The sequence below is a fragment of the Coenobita brevimanus genome, chromosome 111 (assembly GCF_032717465.1).
Source record: "Coenobita brevimanus isolate Jiangsu-jjx chromosome 111, ASM3271746v2, whole genome shotgun sequence".
NCBI lineage: Eukaryota > Metazoa > Arthropoda > Malacostraca > Decapoda > Coenobitidae > Coenobita > Coenobita brevimanus.
In genome coordinates, this window is record NC_137064.1 from 31,404,001 (window position 1) to 31,431,500 (window position 27,500).

Below are 27,500 nucleotides of genomic sequence, written 5' to 3' on the forward strand. Positions count from 1 at the left end.
GTTGACTTCCAGGATCTCGTCACCCACTTCCAGGTCCGCCTTGTCCGCTGGGGAGCCTGGAAGAGAGAGTGAGATAGCTTACAAGGCCCTCCGCTCACTTTAACTTGGCCTAAATCAAGAAAGATTGGAGTATATATATTTAACTTTAATTTGGTAAATCAGGAAAAGAATATGCTACTAGTCAGGAAGAAATGCTAGAAAGAGAGAGAGAGAGAGAGTGAGAGAGAATTTGCATTTCTCCTGCGAGCTCCCTGGCTAACTCTATAGTAGCTGGGAATTATAGGATTTATTATACGAAATTCTATGGTGCGGGAAGATTTTTAAAGATTGTCTGGTGATGATGATGATGATAATGGTGAGGAGCAGGAGGAGGAGGCGGAAGAGGAGGATGGTGATGATGATGATGATGACGAGGAGAAGGAGGTGAAGGAGAAGGAAGACAAGGATGATGATGATGATGATGATGATGACGAGGAGGAGGAGGAGAAGGAGATGGAAGAAGAGGATGGTGATGATGATGATGATGATGATGACAAGGAGGAGGAGGAGAAGAAGGCGGAAGAAGATGATAATGATAATAATGATGATGGAAGTGATAATGATGACCACCAACAGCATACGTGGATGGATGCTGCTTTTTGACTCCCGAGTCTCTCTCTCTCTCTCTCTCTCCTGGCTATTAAGTTTTCCTTGGCATTCAATTAAGAAAATTTCCTTCTTCCTCTATTGCTTAGGAAATTGGACCTGGCGGCTTTGATCTGAATAAGCTGCTCTCTCTCTCTCTCTCTCTCTCTCTCTCTCTCTCTCTCTCTCTGTTTTCATTCTTCTCTGCATGTGTTAATTCTTCTCTATCTATCCCCCTCCTCTCTTTCACTTTTTCTTTACATCCCTTCTTCCTCTTTCCCTCCGTCCTTCCTCCTTCCCTCCATCTCCCCTCCCTCCCCCTAACCCCTCCTCCCTCCTCTCTCCCTCCAACCCTCCGTCCCCTCCCCTTCCCTCCCTCCTCTCCTCCCCCAACCCTTCCTCCCCAATCCAGGTAATCTGTCTTCATTTCCCACATAAATGTCGCAGCATCAACCTCACTAGTTTGAACCCTGTGTGTGTGTGTGTGTGTGTGTGTGTGTGTGTGTGTGTGTGTGTGTGTGTGTGTGTGTGTGTGTGTGTGTGTGTGTGTGTGTGTGTGTGTGTGTGTGTGTGTGTGTGTGTGTGTGAGAGAGAGAGAGAGAGAGAGAGAGAGAGAGAGAGAGAGAGAGGCAAGCAGATAGATACAAAAACACACAGACAGATAGACCTAACAATACAAAGACACAGGGCGAGCAGACTGGGGTGGCGGGGTGTAATATTATGCACACGTGGTTGGCACTGCACCAGCCACTGATCTGCAACTTGTGCAACTTAATCATGGCGTGTGATTTAGGGGCAAGGAATTATGCAGCCACACTCCACCCCACCACCACAGCAACTACACCCCACCCCACCACCACAGCCTCACAATCTCAACTCGCATAAATATTCACGGTCGTACGCTTAAATACTCAACCGTAAGGTGGAATGCAAAGGTCCCTATTTTTCTCATGACAGTTTTAAGCACGTCACCACCTCACCATTACGACCTCGGAATCTTACATGGTGCAAAACTCAAGGGTCGTACTAAACACTAAACAATAAAGTGGAATGCAAAGGACGTGGCCCGTGATGGGGGAGGGGGACGTGGGCCGATATGAGGGGAAGAGGGACGTGACCGAGGCTGGGAAGATGTGGGCCTATATGGGGATGGGGAGGGGGACGTGGTGGGTCAAGCGAGGAGGGAGGAGGGGGAAGAATGAGTCGGCCTTGAAGATGTGTTGATGGTGGAAGGGAACCAGTCAGCCAACACCAAGACACTCAAACATAGGTATGCGCCAAGGAATTTCTGGCCAGGTAATTGTGCAAGTTTGTTGGGCAACGGAGAGGGGCAATGAAGGGAGAGGGAGAGGGAGAGGGAGAGGGAGAGGAAGGGGAGGGGTCTGCCTGCTGATAATGAGGCACAACATGAGAGGAACTATTTGCACTCATGTAAGTTTCTTGCTGGAGGGTCTTGGTTGCAGGGAATCAGCGCCCCCTTCTCTCGCTATGTGTGTGTGTGTGTGTGTGTGTGTGTGTGTGTGTGTGTGAATGTGTATGTATGTGTGTATGTATGTATGTACTCAATATATAGGCAGGTATGGATATAAATTAAACACCACATATCATCCATGCCTACACTCTCGTTCCTCCTCGCGTTCTCACATGCACCTCTCTGCTTTCTTCTCCAAGTTCATGTGAAACGTAAACCAGGTGGACTGTAGGATTAATTTGCCCTTCTCCTGCAGTCCACCAACCTCCTTTTGGGGGATAAGGAGGTAGTAGAGGGACGTTTGTATAGCCAGACAGATGAGCCGGCCAGTTATATCAGTGCACCACATGAAGGCCTCTCCCGCACCAGTCACTCGGTAACAAGAAGAGAATACAAAAACAGGCCATCGAACACAAAGGGGTTAAATGTCCGCCAGGGATAATTCGTACCCTTCCTCTGGACACCGAAGGCCGGGAGACGAACGCCATAACCAGTGAGCCACCGCGGTTCAAGTCCTTACCTACTGCCTCATACTTCTTGCACAAAAATGAGTTCAATCCTAACTTTGCACAAAACCGCCTTTCTAACCTAGCTCCCTAACTTTTGCATATAAAATTTACTCCTAACTTTCCATAAAATTTCCTTCCTAACCCACCTCCCTATCTTTTGCATATAACCTCAATCCTAAGCTTACAATAACTCCTTCCAAACCTGCCCCCTTAACTTTTGCATATAAATTCAGTCTCAACCTAGCATAAAAAACTTCTTGCTAACCTACCTTCCAAACTTTTGCATATAAACCTTGTCCTAAACCTTCAAACCCTCCTTCCTAACCCCCCCTAACTTTTGCATGTAACTTCCCTCCTAACTTACCCCAATCCTAACTTACTGTTCCGTCATTTTTTGCATAGATACCCAGTTCTAATCTAGTTTTTCCCTAATTTTTTTCCCCATAAATCCAATTCTAACCCGCTACTTCCCACTACCGTATGCTTCACCGACCAACTTCCTTCAACAGAGGGGATTCGCTACATTTTCTGTGGTCGAGAAGTGATTTTAGGGCAAACTTTATTATTTTCCTCTTCTTCCCCCCCCCCCTTGCCACTCGACTCTCTCAATTCCGAAACGTGTTCTCTCTCTTTCTCTCTCTAAATCCCCACAGCCTGACTCTCACTGGGGACTTTGTGGCTCTGGGGAGGGGAGATGGGGAGGGAAGGGGGATGGGGAGATAAGGGAGAAAGGGAGGGAAAGGAAAGACGGGGGAGAGGGAGGGGAGGCGGGGAGGGGAGAGTTGGGGAGGTGAGAGGAAAGAAAGGCAGGGATGGGAAAGAAATAGATGGGGAGATAAGAGGGAAGAAGGGGAGGGACGAGGACAGTAGAGATGGGGAGATAAGAGGGAAGAAAAGGAGGGATGGGGAGGGGTGAGATAGAGAGGTAAAGTGAGTTAAAGGGAAAGAAAGGGGGAGGGAGGGAGGGTATAGTGAGAGGGATGGTATTGGAGTGACTGAGAGATGTGGTTTTGGAGTAGTGACAGTGAGAGGAAATTTGGGGAGTGGTGGTGAGAAAATGCAAGTGAGAGAGGGACAGATGTGGGTGTGGTGAGAGAGAGAGAGAGAGATGCTTGTAGAGTGGTGAGAGAGAGAGAGAGAGAGAGAGAGAGAGAGATTTTTGTGGAGTGGTGAGGGAGAGAGGGATGGCTATGGCCAGAGGAGTGATGGAGAAAGGGATGGTGTGATGGTGAGAGGGATAAGAAGAACAGGCAGAGTGATAGGAGAGATAAGAAAGTGTGATGGAGAGGTGGAGAGGGAAGGAGAGAGGGGGTGGTGGGGAGGGACGATGAAGGAGAGGGACAGAAAGCAGAGTGAGGTGAGCGAAAGAAGCGTGATGAATGAGGTGAAAAGAAAGGGTGTGAAAGTAAGGAATGAAAAAGAGATGTGATGATGATGAAAGGAGTGAGAAGGACGGTGGAGGAGGGGTGGTGGTGATGAGGAAAGGTGGTGAAAAGAGAGTGGAGGTTGTGGTGGTGGTGAGGAAAGGTGAAGAGGGAGTGGAGGTGGTGGTGGTGGTGAGGAAAGGTGAAGAGAGAGTGGAGGTGGTGGTGGTGGTGGTGAGGTGGGATGAAATTGAATGAGGAAAGTTAGGAGTGGTGGAGAGGGAGGGTCGTGTCGTGGACTAGTTCTGGCAGCTGGGTGACAAGGTGGGATGGACGGGACCAGCTGCGACGAGGACGAAGGAAGGAGGAAGGAGAGGAGGGGGTGAGGAGGAGGGAAGAGGAAACAAAAATTAAACGAAAAGGGAGAGGAAGAAAGAAAGAAAACGGAGGGGAAGGAAGGAAGGAAGGAAGGAAGGAAGGAAAGAGGGAAGGAGGGAAGGAAGGAATGGGAAGGAAAGAGTACGGCAGGAAGAAAGGAACTATGGAAAGAGGGAAGGAAGGGAAAGGAAAGGAAGGCAGGAAGGAAGGAAAGGAATGGAGAGAGTACGGAGGGAAGGAAGGAAGAAGGGAAAGAAGGATGGATTACGGGAAGGTAGGAAGGGAAAGGAGAGTACGGAACGATGGAAGGAAGGAAGGAAGAATGGATGGAAGGAAGGAAGGAAAGAAGGAAGGAAGGAAGGAAGGAAGGAAGGAAAGAAGGAAGGATGGAAGGCAGCAATCAAACGAGCATGCAAGCAAGGGATGAGAATGGAGGGAAAAAGTAAAAGAAAGGAAAAGGAAAGAAGGAGGAACAAGAAGAGAAAGAAGGGAAGAAAAAGGAAAGGAAAGGAAAGGAAAGCAGGAAGAAAAGAGAGAAAGAAAAACGAAAAAGGAAAAAGGAAGCAGGGAAGAAGAAAGGAAGGAAAGAAGGAGAAAAAAAAGGAAGAGGGATAGACGGAAGGAAGGTAGGGGGGAGAGAATGCGAGTACGGAAAGAAGGGAGAGGGGAAAGAGGAAAGAAGGGAGAGGGGAAAGAGGAAAGAAGGGAAGAAAGGGGGGGAGAGAGAGAGAGAGAGAGAGAGAGAGAGAGAAAGAGAGAGAGAGAGAGAGAGAGAGAACAAAAGGCACCCAGGAACAATGAAGGGACTGCCAACAATAGAATAACATTAGTAAGAACATGAATAAAAATAAAGACAGTGTTCTTGTGGGCCATGGAGACTCCCGGGCATCTCTCTCTCTCTCTCTCTCTCTCTATCTCTCTCTCTCTATCTCTCTCTTCCGAATCTTTTCACATCATTACTTTCCTCTTGGTTACCTATCTCTCTCTCTCTCTCTCTCTCTCTCTCTCTCTCTCTCTCTCTCTCTCTCTCTCTCTCTCTTCACAGAGAGGACGTAATTTTCTCTCCTATTTTTGCCACCTCCAGACGATTTTATTCAGCACAGGAGACTTAAGGAAATGAGAGATAGATAGACAGATAGATAGATAGATAGATAGAGAGAGAGAGAGTGTTCTCCCACCAGAGCTACTGAATTTGCACATAAAGAGGTCTTACACGGGTACACACATACCATCCACGAATACATACATACACATATACACATACATAAATACATACATACATACATACACATATACAAATACATACACACATACATACATTACATTCATGGGTATATTCCAAGCGTGTGTACTCGGGAAAGGAAGAGCATAAGAATGGCAAAAGGAAGTGGAAGGAGGAATAAATTGCAAAGATGACGTTGTTAAGGGAAAATGGAAGAGAGAGAGAGAAGGAAAGGAGGAGTTGAGAAGTGGGAGGAGGAAAGGAGGATGGATGGAGGAGAGGAGGAAAGGAGGAAGAATGGAGGAAAGCGTGGAGGAAAGGAGGAAGGATGGAGGAGTGAGGAAGAAAGGAGGATGAATGGAGGAGAGGAGGAAGAATAGAGGAGGGGCGGAGAGGGAGGAGGAATGAAGGATGAATGGAGGAAAGACAGGAGGAATGGAGGAAGGATGGAAGAGAGAGAGGAGGAACGGGGGATGCATGGAGGAGAGAAAGGAGGAAAGGAAGAAGAATGGAGAAGACGACAGGAATAAGGATGAAAGGAAGAGGGAAAAGGAGAGAAGGAAGAGTGGAGGAAAGACGGAAGAATGAAGGAAAGAGGGAGAGAAGGAGGAGAGAGACAGGAAGAAAAGAGAAAGGGTGAAGGAGAAAGGGAGAAGAGGAGGAGAAAGAAAGGAAGACAAAAGAAAGAATGAAGGAGAGAGGAAGAAGGAAATCGGGAAGGAGGGAGAAAGGAAGAAGGAAAAAGGAAGAAGAAAAGAAGGAAGGTGGATGAAATAAAAAGAAAAATGGAAAGAAATAGGGAAACAGAAAGAAAGAAAGAAAGAAAGGATGGAAAAAGGAGGAGGAAAAGGCAGCGAAAAAGAAGTGTAAGGGAGAATAAGTAACAAAAATGACGAGAGAGAGAGAGAGAGAGAGAGAGAGAGAGAGAGAGAGAGAGAGAGAGAGAGAGAGAGAGAGAGAAATACTAAAAATAAGAAAGAAGGGAGGAAAGAGGGAGGAGGGAGAGAAAATAAGTCAAGGAGGAAAAAGGGAGAAAGTAAAAAGAAAATGGCGACGTGAGAATGAAGGGAAAAAGAAGAAAAACAACGTAAAAAAAAAACAACAACAACAACAATAGCGTGGTAAGAATGAGAGGATGAAAATAATAAAAAATGAAGTCCTGAGAGAGAGAGAGAGAGAGAGAGAGAGAGAGAGAGAGTAAACAAAAGAAAATGAGGCCGGGTATTAGTAGGGAGGGAATGAGATGACAGGAGGAGGAGGAGGAGGAAAGAGGGGAGAGTGGATGACGAAAACAGGGAGGGGAAAGGGGAGAAGTTGAATCAGGGAGAAGGGAAGAAGACGAAGAAAATTGAAGAGACAAGGAGAAGCCAGAAATGGGAGAGGAGATGGAATAAGGAGGAAAGGAAGAGAGAAGAGAGAGACCGGAGGGAAAGAGAGGAAGGGATGAGGAGATAAAGGGGAGAGAAGAGGGACTACGAGGAGGGAAGGAGAGGAAGGTGGAGAGAGAGGGGAGAGGAGGGGTCTGCAGGAGGAAAGGTGAGGGAGAAAAAAAAAAATAGGTAAGACTTGATAGCTGGGTCGGTTTGGTATTGACATCAGGAGGACGCTCTGACGTGGGTGAGAGCTCCACTGACTGCTTCTAAATTTGTGGGGTGGATGGTGGCTACGTATCTGTCTGTATCAATTAAGTGACCAAACCTACACAACACCACTGTCCACTACCATTACGATACACCTTACCACCATCTACTACCACTATCTTGCACCGTACCACTGTCTACTACCACTATCTCACATGGTAACCACTGTCTTGCACCGTACCACTGTCTACTACCACTATCTCACATGATACCACTGTCTACTACCACTATCTTACACCGTACCACTGTCTACTACCACTATCTTACACCGTACCACTGTCTACTACCACTATCTCACATGATACCACTGTCTACTACCATTATCTTACACCGTACCACTGTCTACTACCACTATCTTACACCGTACCACTGTATACTACCACTATCTTACACCGTACCACTGTATACTACCACTATCTTACACCGTACCACTGTCTACTACCACTATCTTACACCGTACCACTGTCTATTACCACTATCTTACACCGTACCACTGTATACTACCACTATCTTACACCGTACCACTGTCTACTACCACTATCTTACACCGTACCACTGTATACTACCACTATCTTACACCGTACCACTGTATACTACCACTATCTTACACCGTACCACTGTCTACTACCACTATCTTACACCGTACCACTGTCTACTACCACAATCTTACACCGTACCACTGTCTACTACCACTATCTTACACCGTACTACTGTCTACTACCATTACCTTACACCGTACCACTGTCAACTACCACTACCTTACACCGTACCACTCTCAACTACCACTACCTTACACCGTACCACTGTCAACTACCACTATCTTACACCGTACCACTGTCTACTACCACTGCCTTACACCGTACCACTGTCAACTACCACTATCTTCTGTTTCACCGTCTGTGTATTGTACCTGTCTAACCGTCCTTCTAACCCATCTAGGTCTTCGTTCATTTTATACAGGAGGGAGACTGTAGACGGGAAGAAAGCGAGATGAGGAACGGGTGAGAAGAGGAAGGTGGGGATGGGGCGGGAAAGGGAGATAATGGGCGGAGAGGGAAGGGATAGAGGAGGAACGGGAGGGGGAAAGATGATGGAAAGAGGGGGTGAGGGAGTTAGTAAGAGGAAAGGAAAGGGAGACGATGAAAAGGGAAAAAGAAGTAGGGAGAGAGGGAGAAGGGAGAAGAACGATAAAAAAGATAGAGAGGAGAGACATGATGAAAGAGAGAAGATAGGAGGAGGTAGCAGGAGGAGAAGAGTGGGACATGAAGGAAAAATGAGGGAGATGAAGAAAGAGGGGGAGCGGAGAATGAAGCAGGTGGAGAAGGGGGAGGAGATAGAGAAGGAACGATAAAGAAAAGGGAGAGGGGGGAGATGACGACAGGAGGAAAATGAGGATGAGGTGGGGCGTGGAGGAGAAGGAAAGATAAAGTACATGGATTGGGGACAGGAAAAGGGGGCGGGACGATCTAGAAAAAAAGAAAAAAGGAGAGGAGGGAGATGACGACACAAGAAAAAGGAGGATGAGGTGCAGGGAGGGGAGATGGAAGGGAGGACAGGGAGGAGCGTCTTTGTTAAGCAGGAACCCCCGAGGCCAGTGGCTGAATGAGTTATTGTCACGCAGAATGGACGCCACGCTTTTTGCGCCGCTGGTCATTATGCACCCACCCGGTTTACCCTCCCTCAGGCTTCAAGAGGCACTGGCACTCGCTCGCACTCCCACTCCCTACATGGTGGCTCTATAGTTCACTTCACCACCAGGGACACGGTGTGGCCACTGTGGCGCTCCACTTCACCACACTGACCTTTGTGTTTACCTTTTAGCCAACACATCTTTCCACCTATTCCCAGATGATACTGGTACTCACTGGCACTGGCACTCCCTACATCCTGACTCTACAACTCTCATTCAGGGACACGGTTTGGCACTGTGGCACTCCATTTACAGCGCTGACCGTAGTATATACCATTAACCTGCCACATTCAATCCATTTTACTCACAGACATGGGCACTCACTGACACCGGTCCTCTCTACACACTGACTCTAGAACTCTCATCCAGGGACACGTTCTGACATTGTGGCACTCCATTTCACAGCAATGACAGTCGTATTTATTCTTTAACTGTCACTGATCTACTGTATATTCACAAACGACACTGGCACTCACTGGCACTGGCGCTCCCTACAAGGTGGTCCTAACAATCACATCCAGGAACACTTTTAGCACGTGCCGGTCCATTTCACAGCACTGACCGACGTATTCATCCTTTAACGATCACCATCTACGGTATATTCACAATCGACGCTGGCACTCACTGGCACTGGCACTTCCTACGCGGTGGTCCTGCAGCTCGCCACGCCGTAAAGGAACGCGGCCATGACCCGTGGCACTCCATTTCGCGGCCTTTCATCCCTTACACCATTCAGAGAGACGACCACTTTCCTATTTCTTTTGATTTCCCTCTGATGATTATACTTTTGCTTGGGATGGACCGCCGGTGCTCGAAAGGTTAATCTCACGGTTTCCAGTCCCCCATTAAGCAATCAAAGGACACTTCAATGTCTTTCATCATTCACTCCTGCTACTGTCGGACGATATTATTCACTCTGGGACGGACCTCTTATAGTCACGAGATGAAATATAAATACAGTAAATCCAGTGTTATCGAACTGGCTAATAAACCATGCAGGTGCTTAAGAGTGGCTGACGATTATCACTAAGTTTCGTTATAACATTGCTAAGTTTAGGCATAGATTCGTTCTAGTTAGGCATCTTTAGCACATTTCTATCACTAAACTCAGATATGGTTTAGTTAATTCTATCAAGGTATTTTACGTAACAGTTCATTCCATCAAGGTATTTTACGTAACAGTTCATTCCATCAAGGTATTTTACGTAACTCTATCATCAGTACAAGTATTTTTAGTTGCTCTATCACTCACCTTAGGTACAGTAAGGTATTACTTACGTGACGTATATACAAAACTTAGGCATAGTAAGGTATCTATCACAAAGCTAAGGCAGGGATAGGCATTTTAGGTAGCATTTCTATCACTAAGTATACACACGGTAAGATATTTTTAGGCAGCACAACAGTAAGTAGAAATATTGCAAAGGAATTTTAAGTGACATATCTCCGACTATGCTTCAGTACAACTAAGCTACGTACTTAAAGGCAACATCTCTACCAGGCTACATACCACACACACACACACACACACACACACACACACACACACACACACACACGCACACACACACACACACACACACACACACACACACACACGCACACACACACACACACACACACACACACACACACACAGGACCAAACCAGGGAAAGAGAAAAGGCCAACCCAATCTCAATTTCACATTCCAGCGGGCACTGATCAAAACACATAAAGACTCTCATCATTCAACATTGTGGACAATATCACCCACGCATTTTTTTTCAGTATTTTTCTCAACATTTTTAGACTCCATATCCTCAGCATTTTGGATTCTCTCTTCAGTCGGCATTTTGGATTTACCTGTAAGCGGTTTGAACTCTCTCTTCTGTCACTATTTTGGATTCTTTCACCAAGCAGCATTTAAAAGTATATTCCCCAGCAGTTTTTAGTACAAATCCCAGTATTCTGATCTACCTCCCCAGTATTTTGACCTTCCTCCCCAGTATTTTGACCTTCCTCCCCAGTATTTTGGCCTTCCTTCCCGGTATTTTTTTACCTACCTCCCAGAATTTACACCTGCCTCTTCAGAATTTGGACCTTCCTCCTCAGAATTTTCGGCAAATATTCCCTAGGATTTTGGCTTCTATCCCTAGCAATTTAAACTACACTCCCCATGAGTTTGACCCACAGCTCCCCTCACCCCTCCTTCCCCCTCTCCCCAGATCAAGGCCAACTACACCATCTAACGCAGCAAACTTGTGGCCACCACCGCCGACAACCCACTTGCCGATGCGGTCACCTGGAAAACACCTCCTTAGAAACACCTGACGTGGGTGAAATATGCTCCCACAGAGAGCATATATCGCGAACCCTGAACCCTTCCATGGACAATCAAAGAAGACGCATGGATCAAGGTTACGCTGCCTGTTTCCAGCGATCCATGAGCTTCCTCTGGTTGATCCATGCTTTCTTTGATCCTTGTTATGATCCTGACTTTTCCCTATGCTTCACCCATCGAATATTTGTGATTCCACTGAATAACCTGTTTATTTATCTAGGTTTATCTGTGTGCTTCCAGTAATTTACCCTTAAACTATGTAGTGCAGCAAAATGGATAACATACCATATATCATGCAATGCTGCAAAATGGATAGCATACCATACATCACCCCATGCACACCATAATCTCCAACACTGAACTGCACACCTTAGCATTTATTACCTTCCCTAATAAACAGCACAGCGTACCTTCCCACCACAACCTAATACAATGAACAGTACTTCATACATTCATTCAGTTCAATCTCCCTCACTAAACGGCACTACACAACCTCTCTCCCCAATCAATCAACACTCCAAAACCTCTTTCCCTAATCAACACTCCATAACCTCTCCCTTAACAGCACTCCATAACCTCTCCCTAATCAACATTCCATAACCTCTCACCCAAAACAGCACCCCATAACATAACCCCCTTCATTAATCTCTCTCCCTACACAGCACTACATAATCCCACACCTCCCAGTGCCACTGACTCCCACGAGGTAACTTGCTCGTTTCTGCAACTGAATGAGATTGAGTCCCGGGCCTGAAAGGAGTCGGGGAGAGCCTTCGGAGGGAAATTTCCGGGTAAGCGAAGGCAGGGAGAGTCTTTGGGGGGAAATTTCTGGGTGAGTGGGTGCGTCGAGCTGCGTCTTCAAGGGAGGACGGATTTACACTCTGGCCCCTGCCTGGATCTTGTAAGTTCTGGTGAGAGGTGAAGCATGAAACTGAAAGGCTACCATGGCTGCATTTCATATGTCTTCCCTGGTAAACTTTTCGATCGTACTGTGATCTGATGAGCTCTTTTCTCTGATTGGGTATTATACAGTTTTGCCGCCTGGCTGGGTTTTATATCTACACACAGATCCATGGAAATCACAACAATCTGGTGACCCCTCATCTTTGGCTGCAATTCTGACTTATTTCTTAGTAAATATTTGGGTCTTACTGTGATGTGGGTAGCCTATTTCTCTGACTGAGTTTTAGATATATTTGCCAGTAAGTTGCTAGAGCTTACAGTGCTTTAACAAGACCATTCCTTCAGCTGCATTTCAGATATTCCTGGCAAATCCCTGGAACAAACAGTGAACTGATGAAGCCTTTCTCTGGCTGGGTTTCATATATAGAGTTCCAGGAGAATTTCTGCAAAAATATTCTGATCCGATTGCCCCAGTTCTCTGGCTGGGTTTACAATACAGAATTGAAGATGAATCTTTGCCAATGCCAGAAATTATATGACGAATGAAGCCTCGATCAAAGCTGACATCGGTGCATCACTTACTCTATCACCATGAAAAAAAAAAAAAAAAAAAGTCTTCCCAAAGCTGAATAAAATCCCCTGAAAAAAAAAAAGGCCTCCAATCCTCATAATGCCCAGAAATGCTATCTTATAACCACACACACACACACACACACACACACACACACACACACACACAAATGCACAGCCTAGAATACATGACCCGAAAGATCAACATCCGAAAGACAGGGAGGCAGAAGAACGACTTGGAAATATTACAATTATTCGTGGAGGAGAAATGCAGAGAGGCAGATACCAGCATATATGAAAGTAAAATGACAAAATGGCGGCAACAGGAAGGCACAAGATTATTTCAGAACGACCAGGGAATATTGTAATTAAAAGTGGATGGGAAAACAAAGGGGCAAGGATCCAAAAAAATGTGGAGGTATAATAGTGAGGCGGCAACAGAGCAACATAAGGCTATTTCGAACGATCTATACTATGTTCACTTCAACTAGCTGCAAAACCGTCATCTCTCCATCTTGATCACTGAGGTTTAACATGATACTAACGCTAGAATATGGTGCCAGTCAGGAGGAAATGATTAGGAGAGGATGCAAGGCTGTAGTACTGTCTTATCTGTCACCGAGCTATGGGAAACGCTGCAAAAGGGGAAAAAAAATCCTCGCCTAGATAAAATTAATAACCTACAGGAACAATGAAATAAAATGTGGAAGGGAAACCAGAGGGACACGAATTCAAGTAAATGTAGGGTTACAATCACGCTATGGCAATACACGCTGAGCTGGTAACACTGAGACATGTATTTTCGCTAGATTACGAGACTTTTAACACTTTCTAGGGCCTCTCCCTGTCTACTCTATATTTACTTGTGCTACGTTATTATCACGTTATGGTAATACGGGCTGAACTGGAACACTAGGACACTTTTTCACGCTAGATGCTAGATTAGAAGGCTTAACAGTGCGTCTATTTCTGTAATTTATTTCTGTGATAAATTTTTGCACATGACTCGTTAATATTCTTTCGTAGGATCTATGGCCCGTAAGCTCGACCATTTAGCACGCCTCCCAACACCTTGTTAATACTCTCACTTTATATATTCATGCAATCTGCGTCAGTATCAAAAACTAAAGGAGATAATCTTAGCGTGCAACATACATAAACAAATATAATGGAAAATGTGAAATATTAGGAAGTCCATAATAAGACGGTCCTGAAAATTTCTATCTATCCATCTATCCAACTACCTCTATCTCCTCTATCAATCTTTTTGTAATCAGATACTCTGATCCACGAAGGAGTAGCCACAAACCAATCGCCATCACGTCGCCTTGAGAATTTAACGCCTCAAAAACTACGACCACAGAATGCCTTGATATCTGTGCATGAAGATAAGGTATGAGAAGAGAGGGATGTTAGATGGAGGGATGTAGAGAGAGGGATGTTGATGGAAGGGATATCCTATAAAAAGAGGTGTTTAGATAGAGGAATGTATATGATGAGGGATGTCCATGGGAAGGGATGCGGATGGAGAGAGATGTAGATGAAGAGCTGATGGAGATGAAGAAGGAGGTACTGTAGATGGAGAGATGTAGATGAAGAAAGATGTGATGGAGGGATAGAAAGGGACACAGATGGAGATCAGAATGATTCAAACAAGCAGGCAGGCAGGTGGGATGGAAGGAGGGAGGGAGGCTGCATGCTGGTGTGGTGCTGGTGTTGGTGCCTGTACAAGCGTTCCCCTTTACCCCCACCGCACTGCTTCGCGCCTCGCTGCTTTCCATAACAAAAATGAGTTTATCGAGACTCCTGGGGCGGTCGTTTCTGCTGACATGGTTCTACAAGGTCGTTTCTGCTGACATGGTGGTTCTACAAGGTCGTTTCCGCTGACATGGTGGTTCTACAAGGTCGTTTCTGCTGACATGGTTCTACAGTACAAGGTCGTTTCTTCTGACATGGTGGTTCTACAAGGTCGTTTCAGCTGACATGGTTCTACACGGTCGTTTCTGCTGACATGGTGGTTCTACAAGGTCGTTTCTACTGACATGCTTCTACAAGGTCGTTTCTGATGATGGTGGTTCTACAAGGTCGTTTCTGCTGACATGCTTCTACAGGGTCGTTTCTGCTGCTACGGTTCTACAAGGAAGTCGTCTCTACCTACGACCTCTTGTCTTTGTAACGAAATATGGCCAGGCCTCTCTTAATTTTGGTGGTGTTTCGAAAGTAAAATTTTCGTCCTCCTCCTTGCATTCTCTTCCTTCTTTCTCCCTTAACATTTTCGCTGTGGCTGTTTGCTCACGGCTACCACAAGACGATTTTCCTCAGCTGTCGAAAATCCTAGCACTCAAAGTCTTCAAGTACAATCTCGAGTCACCCTTATTCTGTTCACGGTACACTTAAGAATTTTATCCAGGCAAGTATTCGACGATTTGTTCAGATGAGAAGAATAGTACCAGGGAAAGGCCAAATAAAATCATATAAAATACAGATAGATAAACTGATAGATAGATAGATAGATAGTGTTAAAAATATGGGATACATGGAGAATTAACCGAGGACACCACCAGCCAGCCCCCTCACCCTCTCCCCCTCCCCTCCCCTCCCCTCCCCCTCTCCCCCTCCCCTCCGCTCCCCTCCCCCTCCCCCGCTTCCTCGTGCTCCATGCCTAGGCCAAACACCGTGCTCAATCCGCATCACGGGAATCACAAACATCCTCTCATGGAAAGCCGCTTCTTATTCGCACTCACCGACCCGACCCGACCCGACTCATACCAGACCCCAACCTGACCTGCTCCGACCCTATATGATTTTTATCCCTCCTCTCCCCTCCCTAACCTGATCTCAAACCCGACCCCGACCCGACCCCATCCTGACCTAATTCCGACTCCAACCACAACCCGACCCGACCCGATCCGACCAAACTCTGACGTGGTGTGATCCCGACTCTAACTACAACCCTTCCCTTCCCTCCCCTCCGCGATCCGACTCCATGCATCCCTTCCCCTCTTCCATCCCCACCTGTTCCCGCCCGCGACCCGACTCCACGCACCCCTTGCCCCCTCTCCTCCCCGACCGTGACCCGACTCCACGCACCCCTTGCCCCCTCTCCTCCCCGACCGTGACCCGACTCCACGAACCCCTCCCCTCTCCCCCTGACCCGACCGATGCAGTCTTTTCCACATGACAGCGCTCAATCCCACGCCACTCCGTCTTACACCCCCCTGTCTGACAGCACTCGCCCCAAAGCACTCAATCCCACAGCACGGAGGTTCGATTCCGTACCGCCTCAACTCCAATTTTTACTCAGGTGGGGTTTGGGCTGAAGGGAATCGTCTGGTGTTTGCGAGAAGATAATACAAAAGACTCTTTACTCTTTCCTCAGAGGGGTTTGGGGTGAAGGGAACCGTCAGGTGTTTTTGAGAATAATACACTCTTACCCTTTCACTCAGAGGGGTTTGGGCTAAATAAAATCGTCTTGTCTGGTCCTCGCAAAAAGAGAATACAGAAGACATGTAACCTTTCGCTCAGAGGGTTTGGGCTGTATGAAATCATCTGAAGTCTGCATGCTTGTACGTTTACCTCCTTCACCAGAGGGGTTTGGGCTGAATAAAATCGTCTGGTCATTGCAAGAAGAGACTACAGAGGACATTTACCCCAGTCACTAGGGGGTTTGGGCTTAAAGAAATCGTCTGACGTTGGTATGAATGGCGAGATCAGGTGGCCGGAGGGGGGGAGGGTTATGTTTTTGCCCTTAATTCCGAATCACAGAAACACATTACCTAACTCATCACCTCTGTGTTATGCTAATCTCATTCTAAGCTCAGTACTGTGTCACCCTAATCACTACTACCATCAGTATAATCATGCTAATCTCCATACATCATCACCCTATGTCATGCTAATCTCAGTCTAATCTCAGTATTGTCACCTTAATCAGTACTACCATCAGTATGTTCATTCTAATCTCCTTAAATTATCACCCTATGTCATGCTAATCTCACTCTGATCTCAGTAGTGTCACCCTAATCAGTACTATCATCACCATAATCATTCTAAACTTAATAAATCATCAGAAATGTATCATGCTCATCTCAGCGTAATCCTAACTGTATTAATGATGTTCCTAATCTCACTGTAATGATCCTAATCTCAGTATAATAATCGTAATCTCACTATAATCATCCTAATCTCAGTATAGTTATTCTAATCTCACTATAATCACCCTAATCTCAGTCAAATCATCCCAATCTCAGTATAATCATCTTAATCTCAATATAATAATCCCAGTCTCAGTATAATTATTCTAATCTCACTATAATCACCCTAATCTCAATATAATTACCCGTCTCAACATACTAATCCTCACTATAATCACCTTAATCTCGGTATAATTATCCCAAGCTCAACATACTGATCCTAATCTCATCACAGTCTATCCTCAACGTTCTTCTCGGCTCAGTATACTCGTTCTAATCTCAGTATACACATCCTAATCTCAGTATACACACCCTAATCCCAGTATACACACCCTAATCCCAGTATACACACCCTAATCCCAGTCTACTCATCTCCAATCCCACTCTAACCACCCCACTCCCACTCTAGTCACCTCCACTCCCACTCTAATCACCCTACTCCCACTCTAATCACCCTACTCCCACTCTAGTCACCTCCACTCCCACTCTAACCACCCCACTCCCACTCTAATCACCCTACTCCCACTCTAGTCACCTCCACTCCCACTCTAACCACCCCAATCCCACTCTAATCACCCTACTCCCACTCTAGTCACCTCCACTCCCACTCTAACCACCCCACTCCCACTCTAACCACCCCACTCCCACTCTTATCACCCCAATCCCACTCTAATCACCCCAATCCCACTCTAATCACCCCACTCCCACTCTAACCACCCCACTCCCACTCTAATCACCCCACTCCCACTCTAATCACCCCAATCCCACTCTAATCACCCTACTCCCACTCTAGTCACCTCCACTCCCACTCTAACCACCCCACTCCCACTCTAACCACCCCAATCCCACTCTAATCACCCCAATCCCACTCTAATCACCCCAATCCCACTCTAACCACCCCACTCCCACTCTAATCACCCCACTCCCACTCTAATCACCCCACTCCCACTCTAATCACCCCAATCCCACTCTAATCACCCCAATCCCACTCTAATCACCCCAATCCCACTCTAATCATCTCCAATTTCAACCTAATCACCTCCAATCCAGTCTGATCACCCCAATCCCACTCTAATCACATCCAATCCCACTCTAATCACCCCAATCCCACTCTAACCACCCCAAATCCCACCCTAACCACCCCAATCCCACTCTTATCACCCCAATCCCACTCATAACCACCCCAATCCCACTCTAACCACCCCAATCCCACTCTAACCACCCCAATCCCACTCTTATCACCCCAATCCCACTCTAACCACCTCCAATCCCACTCATAACCTCCCAAATTCCACTCTAACCACCTCAATCCCACTCTAATCACCTCCAATCCCTCATCCAGGCCATTTAATTCTTCAAACAAAGATCCCGTTTTCTTTTTCCGCCAATCTAAAGTTTGGGCAAAGTCTCCCCCTCCTCCACCTGAACCCTGTCCAAGTTTTCTCCCATCATAACTTGCCCTCCCCCCAAACTTTGCTGCTCCACTGAACTTCCTCCTTCCCTCCCTCTCCTTCTCTCCTTTCCTCCCTCCCTCCCTTGATTCCTCTCTCCCTCCCTCCTTCACTCCTTTCCTCCCTCCCTCCCTCCCTCGCTTGATTCCTAGCCCTGCCTCCCTCCCCTCCTTCATCGCACTGCTAAACCCACCTCAAACGAAATCTTAAATCCTCTCTCTCTCTCTCTCTCTCTCTCTCTCTCTCCCACACACACACACACACACACACACACACATACAAACTCACCTCCACCACCTTCAAACAACACAAAATCAACCGCTCTCCCTACCAGCTCCCCACCCACACCCTCGTATCCCCTCCTTCCCTACACCCACAAGACACAGCCACCTCACTCCCCCAACCATACACCCACAAGACACAGCCACCTCACTCCCCCAACCATACACCCACAGGACACAGCCACCCCACTCCCCCAACCATACACCCACAAGACACAGCCACCCCACTCCCCCAACCCTACACCCACAAGACACAGCCACCCCACTCCCCCAACCATACACCCACAAGACACAGCCACCCCACTCCCCCAACCCTACACCCACAAGACACAGCCATCCCACTCCCCCAACCATACACCCACAGGAGACAGCCACCCCACTCCCCCAACCCCTCAACTACCACATCAACCCCCTTCCTCCCTCTAAAGGACAGCAAAACCCCACCAAGATCTTCACACTTGTCTTAAACTTACTTACAGATCTTCTTAGTCTTTAATCCCCCACCTAAAAACTCCCCCCACCTCCCTTCTCTAACCCCTTACACCCCTTCCCCTCAACCCCACAACACTTACACCCCCCTACAACACCCCACCTACACCTACATCCCCCTCCTTCACCCCACTCTCACCCCAGAGAAGTTAGGGGGTGAGCTTTAACAAGGCAGTAAGAGCTATGTGGGGGAGGAAAGTGTGGGAGAGGAGGGGTTCGTGGGTGAGGGAGAGAGGGGAGGGGGAGATGGGGAATGGAAAAGGTAGGGGAGAAGGAGGGAAAGTGGGAATAACAGAGAGAGAGAGAGAGAGAGAGAGAGAGAGAGAGAGAGAGGGTTAGAAGAGGGGTGTGGGGAAAAGGGTAAGGGGAGAGAGTAGAAAAGTAAGAGAGATGTGAGGGGGAGGGGCAGGGTGAGAACGGGTAAGGGGAGGGGGAGAGACTGAGGAGAAAAGATGTGAAGGGAGGGAGAAAGGCTGGGGTGAGGAGGGGAGATGCAGGGGTGAGGGAAGGGGGTGAGACAGGGATGAGAGGGGAAATACATGGGTGAAAGGGGAAGGGTAGGGGTGAAAGGTGGGGGAGAGGCCAGAATGAGAAGGGATAAAGAAGAGAGGGATGGCAGGGGTGAGGTTGGGGTGAGGAGAGGGGGAGAAGCAGGGGTGAGAGGGGGTGAGGGATGAGGGGGTGAGAGGGGGTGAGGGGTAAGCTTTAACCAAGCGAAATAGCTCATCAGGTGGGGGCGGGCTGAGGCCACACCACAAGGGGGTAGGGGGAGATACTGGCAAGAGAGAGAGAGAGAGAGATGGGAGGGGGGACAGGGGGGCATGTAATGGCGGGTAAGAGGGTGAGGAGTATGGAATTCTGAAAATAATCTTTCCATTTTCCTCTCATGATAGTCAGAGATAAGGGTAACTATTTCATCATATTATATCCAGCCAGTGACCACCATGCAGTAATGAGGCACAGGCAGGCTTAGTGACACAGTACCAGTGGCATCACACAAGACACAACTTACGGCTTCCAAAAATAGATATCAGGGAGGGGTATCTTAATTTTCCACCTGCAATCATATATCCAAAAGCTTTAGAACTTTTTTTGGCCGTGTGTGTGTGTGTGTGTGTGTGTGTGTGTGTGTGTGTGTGTGTGTGTGTGTGTGTGTGTGTGTGTGTGTGTGTGTGTGTGTGTGTTTGTGTGTCTGTGTGTGTGTGTATAATTACATGCTTTGCAGACTAGTAAATAAATATACAAAAAGGAATGCTATTACCCCACAAAGTATTACTCTATCGAACAGCTCTGTAACTACGGCAACAATTCATAGAGGGAAGAAAAATTCACCTATACGTACGACACCAAAACTCTAGTAAGGTCTCCTGTATGAGGGAATACGTCCAGGGTAGTATACAGAGGCCACATCAACGAGACCCATGTATTGATTCACGAGTTGCATGAGTTTGGTGATGAATCATGCTGGGTACTGCACTCAAAGACGCCTCATCCTCACCGCCACGAAGCTAAGCATGCATTTTCTTCACGTGTAGTTCCCTAGCCAAATGTATATCCACTCTTGCAGCACCCCGCATTACCGAATTCTTGTACCCAGTCCCCTCACACGTTCCGCCATCGATTACTGTTTTTCGTTAATTATTCAGGCGCGTTATGTGTGCACTGCGGGACACTCCTTTATCGTGGTGTGAAATATGGTGTTACGTCCTTGTACACTGGCGTCCGCTGGAATGACTGTGGGGCAGAAATAATGCTTTTGTCTGCGTTGGGCACAAGACAACTGTTATTTAATTCAGTCGGTGTGTGTGTGACGGACGGGGCGGAGTCACGCAGCGCCTGAGTGTCACACGATCTGGTAAGTCATTCATAAATTCAACTGACGCATCGGGCAAGACAAAGAACGAGTTGGTTGCACCTTCACTGATGCATCACTACGACAATTCTCTCGTATGTCCTGTGGAGAAAGACATATTGCAGTGAAAACAACGTCATTATCGAGAAGTGGCGAGTAAAATCGTCTGGCACTATTGTCTTAGTAAAATAAATATGGTGTCATCCGAAGTTTCTGGTAAATATACACAAGTACAAAATACATATAATTAAGGTACCACTTCTAACAATTAGTAACATGACAATTAATTATCAAAGAGGAAATTAGTGTTAGGCTTTCTACTGCTATCCCACCTTCTATCAGCTATCCTGTGGCTCTAACTTTTTACCTAACCTAACCTAACACAAAGTAATCAAACTTAATCTAACGTAACCTGAGATAACCTAACTTAACCAAGAGTAAACAGTGTAAAGCTCTCCACTCTGCCATCCTAACCACACCCAACCTATCAGCCATCTAACCTTTCACCTCTAACCACAACCACCACACCTAACCTACCAATCATCTAACCTTTCACCTCCAACCACACCTAACCTACCAACCCTCTAACCTTTCACCTCTAACCACAACCACCACACCTAATCTACCAACCATCTAACCTTTCACTTACAGCCTCAATCACCACAACTAACCTACCAACCTTCTAACCTTTCATCTCTAACCACAACCACCACACCTTCCAGGACTTCTATGTCCCACACCTTCCAAATTTTCTGTCCCACACCTTCCATGATTTCTATGTCCCACATCTTCCAAAGATTTCTATGTCCCACACCTTCCAAGATTTCTGTCCCACACCTTCCAAGATTTCTGTCCCACACCTTCCATGATTTCTATGTCCCACACCTTCCATGATTTCTATGTCCCACACCTTCCAAGATTTCTATGTCCCACACCTTCCAAGATTTCTATGTCCCACACCTTCCATGATTTCTATGTCCCACACCTTCCAAGATTTCTATGTCCCACACCTTCCATGATTTCTATGTCCCACATCTTCCAAAGATTTCTATGTCCCACACCTTCCAAGATTTCTATGTCCTCCTACAATCTTCTCTAACCCCCCGTCTCTAAAACTTTCTCTCCCCTAATCATTTCTGTATTCAATCATTTTCTGTCTCACCCTTCTCCCCATCCAACAGTTTTCTCTTCCTCTCCCCACAAAAATGTTCTCTCCCCCATAATTCTCATCCGTCCCCTCAAATTTCTGTTCTCCTCTTTTCTATTCCACTCACCCACCCCACAATTCTGTCTGCCCCCACCCCTTCTAAGTTTCTGTCTTCCCAAAATTTCCTGTACGTGATCATTTTGTGTCAATTCCCTCGCCCCATCCAGTATTTTTCCATTCCTCTCCCCTCAATAATTTTCCGTCTCCCAAATACTTTTCTTTCACTTCCCCATCAAATTTTTGTCCTCCCCACCCCAATTTTCTGTATTTAATCATTTCTCTCGACTCCTTCTCTTCATCCATCCACCATTTTTCTATCCCTCCCCCATCAACAATTTTCTGTCCCCCCTCAGTGATTTAAATGACACAGAAATGGACAGTAAGGAGTAATAAGCAAAATAAATCGCTTAGGAAAAGGTGTTAGAGGGCTGCCTCAACCAACGAGAAAACAGAAGAGCATAAGGTGAGAGGATAACTACAGTAGGCCAGGCAGCTCCTAAAAGAGTAACTAGGCAACTAGAATAAGACAAGGATAGCAAAGAAGAATGCCATAGTTAATTCCTACACTACTGCAAGTATTTCCCAAGATGAATAAATTTGTCTGGTGGCAGGCGGGTGCAAGTGGGGAAAAAAAAAATGTAATGATGGGGTAGTTTTTTGAGATGACAAGTGCTGCGTGCCCGCCTTAATGGGTTGAGTGTGGTGGGTGGATGGGTGAGGTGAGTGAGGGGTGGAGGGAAACTGCAGAAAGATAGTGGGTAGTAGGTGGAGGATGGGATGACAGGGAGGGTGGGATAGTAAAGGTGGGTGGAGGAGTGGCCAGGGAGGGTGGAGGAAAGGGGAGAGGGAAGGTGGATAGGGAGGAAGGGAGAGTGAAGTGGGGTAAAAGAGAGTGGAGGGGACGGCAGGGAGGGTGAGGGTGAAGGAAAGGGGATAGGGAAGGTGGAGACGGAGGGAGGGAGGGTGGAGTGGAGGGGAAGGCAGGGAGGGTGATGGTGAAGGAAAGTAGATAGGGAAGGTGGAGAAGCAGGAAGGGAGGGTGGTGTGGAGTCAGAGAGGGTGAAGGGAAAGCGAGGGAGGGTGAGGGTGAAGAAGGAAAGAGGGAGGTGGGGAGTGCTATAAGGGTGGGGCGAATTAGGTGGGGGGGAGGGCGGGTACAAAGGGGTGGTAGGGTGCCGAGGGAACGACAGGAGGGGGTGAAGAGAGGTAAGGAAGGGGAGGGGTGGGGAGGGGAGGGAGATGATTGGGTGCTGCTGACGGGAGGGGAGGGGAAGGGAAAGAGGTGATTGGGTGCTGCTGACGGGAGGGGAGGGGAAGGGAAGGAGGTGATTGGGTGCTGCTGAGAAGAGGGGAGGGGGGAGGGGAAGCGGGTGATCTGCTGATGGGGGAGGAGGGGAGGGAGTGGGGGGGGGTACTGCAGTAAACACATCAGTCCTCCAAGAATTTCCGCTAGGGTGGTCACGCCCACACGACTCAACCTGCCCTGCCGCCTCCACCCTCTCTCTCTCTCTCTCTTTCTCTCTCTTAGCAAACTTCGATAACTCCGGACATCTCTCTCTATAAACTCTGTCTCTGTCTCTGTCTGTCTGTCTCTCTGTCTAACTCATGCCACATCTCCATCCCTACCAAAATCCTCACAACCATCATCATTTGAACATCACATCACATCCACATATACCCACCCACAAACTCCCTTCATAAACACACACACACATACATATCTCCCCTCACCTCTTACATATAGTCCCAGCGATAGACTATAATCAATTGTTCCAGAGTTCCAGGACTAATGAGGCGGGCGTGGAACTAATTTGACTACTACTAATTAGTTTAACAAGATATTAAACTTTGACACGATTTGGAGATGGGAAGGCAATGTTGATAAGATTGTATTGTTGTTTCCATGTATTTCTTCTGTTTTTCTTACAATTTCTTAGTAAGTTCTTCCTTCTCATCTCCTCTTCCGCCTCTTATTTTCCCCCTCCCCCTCCTCCTCCTCCTCCTCCTCCTCCTCCTCTCCTCTCCTCTCCTCTCTGCTATCCCTACGTTCTATTATTTCAGTAATTCTTTTCCTCTCTTTCTACCTCCTCTTTCACCTCTCCTCACCCTCTCTCTCTCTCTCTCTCTCTCTCTCTCTCTCTCTCTCTCTCTCACCCATCACCTTTAAAACTTCTCTCCCGTCCCTCCCCTTCTCACACATCAAAATTCAGGGCCGTATTCTCGCGGGTTTTAAAGGCTCCTTAACACCATGTACTTAGCGATTTATTCTTCATTTCAAGCCTCAGTTATTCTCTCTTCCTCTCTTCTTCTCCCTATTTTTTTTCTATCTACTAAAAAGGGTAAATTCACAGGGAGGTAAGGAGGAAGGTAGGACAGATACAAGGCAAAGACGGTGAAAAGGAAGACAGTGGTATTGCAGACAGTGGTAGTTACTCTGTTCATCCACCTGACACGTCCTATGGTAGTCAGTGGTACTCGAACCCACGACACAGCGTCCACCCAACATTAAGCAAGTACCACACTGACCAAGCCACCCCTCCCCTCTCCACCCACTCACTCTCCTTCCCTCTCTCTCTCTCTCTTCCCTTCAACCACTCACTTTCCTTCCCAATATCTCTACTTCTCCTCTTTTCCTCGCCCATTGACTTCTCTGCAGTGAGAGAGGGTTGTGTATAAGAGAACGAAAGAGAGATGGATGGATAGACAGGCAGATGAAAAAGGAAAGAGAGAGAGAGAGAGAGAGATGGGGAGGAGGGAGAGGACAGAAGCGCTTTAACAGGCATTATTATAACTACTACCTGGGAATACACACCTGGGGAAGGAAGGAGAGAGATACGAGGAAGAAATCAAAGGAGGAGAGACGGGAAGGAAGGAGGGAAGGAGAGAGATAAGACAAAGGAATCAAGGAAGGAGAGACAGGAAGCACAAGGGAAAGAAAGGCAGGAGAGATGGATGGCAGGAGGGAAGGAAACAGAAAAAAATAGGTGTGAAACGAGAGAGAGAGAGAGAGAGAGAGAGAGAGAGAGAGAGAGAGAGAGAGAGAGAGAGACGGGGTGGACTGTCAGCCGTGTCAAGACAAAGTTCCAACACCGTCCACACCCCCTCCGTCCCCCCCCCTCTCTCTCTCTCTCTCTCTCTCTCTTCTTCAACCTCTTTTCTTTTTTCTAATCATCCTTCCTAACTGCACTTTCCATCCATCATCATCATCATCATCAACATCAACATCTCCTCTCCCCTTTCACCCCCTCCCTTCTCTCTCCCCCTCCCCTCTCCCCCACCTCCACTCTCTCTCCTTTGAAGTTCTGCCTCCACTCCCCTCACATTTCTCTCTTTCTTGTATATTTCTTTTTATTTTCTTTCTCCTCTTTATTCAGCTCTCTTTTTCACTCTATTTTTCCTAACTAGGGTCAAGTATTTGAGAGAGAGAGAGAGAGAGAGAGAGAGAGAGCTCCCCTTACACCACCCCCAGCGATCATATCTCCTTCCCCATTACCGTTAATTAAGAGACTCAGGTAATGGGGGGCTATGGGGGGCTGGAGGGGGGCTATGGGGGGCTGGAGGGGGCTATGGGGGGCTGGAGGGGGCTATGGGGGGCTGGAGGGGGGTTATGGGGGGCTGGAGGCGGGCTATGGGGGGCTGGAAGGGGGGCTATGAGGAGCTGAAGGGGGCTATGGGAGGCTGGAGGGGGCTATGGGGCTGAAGTGGGCTATGGGGGGCTATGAGGGGCTGGAGGGGGGCTATGGGGGGATGGAGGGGGGCTATGGGAGCTGGAGTGGGCTATGGGGGGCTGGAGAGGGCTATGGGAGGGCTGGAGGGGGCTATGGGAAGCTGGAAGGGGGTTATGGGGGGCTGGAGTGGGCTATGGGAGGGCTGGAGTGGGCTATGGGGACGTGGAGGGGAGTTATAGGGGGCAGCGGAAAAGGAAATGTCGAATAGAGTAGCTGAAGGGGCTATGAGAGGCAGCAGAGAGGGACAGCAGAGGAAGCAGCAGAGAGTGACAACAGAGAAGGCGGCAGAGAGTGACAGCAGAGGCGGCAGAAGAGAGTGACAGCAGAGGGTGAAGCAGTGAAGTACTATGGCAGGTACTGAAGAAAGCTGATTACGAGTGACTCGGTACCTTGGTGGGCTTGATGCTGTCTTAAGTTTGGGAGACTGAGTTTAAGGCTTGACACTCACAAACAGCCGCTTCCCCGTAACAATCGAATGCTCTCTGTCTCCTATCAATATTATCCGTTTCTCAGGCTGTCTTGTACCTGTCCTATCCTACCCATAGCCACTGTCTACTACCGCTGTCTCGTGTTTCTCCCTTGTCTCTGTCCTCTCCCTGTCCTTCACCACACCACTGTCTCCTACCACTATCCTCTATATTGCCATCTGTGTCTGTCCTATCCTCTCCCTGACCTTCACCACACTACTGTCTCCTACCACTATCCTCTGTATCGCCATCTGTGCTCTGTGTCTGTCCTACCCTCTCACACCACTGTCTGCGACCACTATCCTCTAATTCAGTCTGCCTTGAATCTATCCAAGCCTCCTAAACCACCCTAAATAATCAAAATGTTAATCGCACGAGCTTTCAGTATGTCGTGTCCTTGGTTTCTCTTGAGTGGTGTAATATCGTCTTGCATCTGAAATATATTGCAAAGGGAGGTAATTTGCAGGTAAAAGGATTCAAGGAAGAGAGGAGTGGTGAGGGGAGCGAGAGGGGGGAGTGAGGGGAAAGGTGGAGAGGGGAGGAAGGGGGAGAGGTGGAGGGGCGACGAAGGGGGAAAGGAGGAGGAGGGGTGAGAGAGGGCGAGAGGGAGAGGGGTGAGGGTGGAAAGGGGAAGGGGTTAGGGAGGGGGAAAGGAGGGGGGGTTGGGGAATGGAGGGGAGAGAGATGGAACTAAAAGAGGGACGAAAGAAGGACTGAGGGTGAGGGAAGAGGAGAAGAGAAAGGGGTGAGGGAAGGGAAGAGAAGGAGTGAAGGACGGGAAGCAGGGCAAAAGGGGGGAGGGAGGGAGGAAAGGGGTGGAAAATGAATAGCGGAAAGAGTGAATTATAGACCAAGTGTGAAGGAGAGAGGAAGGAGAAGGAAGAGGTAGTTTTAAGGAGAGAGGAAGGAGAAGGAAGAGGTAGTTTTAAGGAGAGAGGAAGGAGAAGGAAGAGGTAGTTTCAAGGAGAGAGGAGGGAGAAGGAGGAAGCAATGTGAAGGGAGGGAGATAGGACAGAGAAAGAGAGAGGAGGGAAACAGAGATACCGGAAGAGGGAGATATAAGTGAAGCAGGAGAGAGAGAGAGAGAGAGAGAGAGAGAGAGAGAGAGAGAGAGAGAGAGGAGGAAAAGATATCACTGAA

At 47.6% G+C, this 27,500-nt stretch overlaps 1 protein-coding gene across 2 annotated transcripts in view; it reads right to left on the bottom strand.

The window, feature by feature from the left end:
* The window catches only part of LOC145417734 (protein PALS1-like), a 318,104-nt gene that overhangs the window by 205,364 nt on the left and 85,240 nt on the right, over positions 1–27,500 (bottom strand). For both annotated transcript variants that reach the window (XM_080286334.1, XM_080286333.1), the window contains exon 2: positions 1–56. This exon is cut by the window's left edge and continues 54 nt beyond it. In XM_080286334.1, the coding sequence (XP_080142460.1) occupies positions 1–56 (56 nt within the window). The remainder of the gene's footprint in view (positions 57–27,500) is intronic.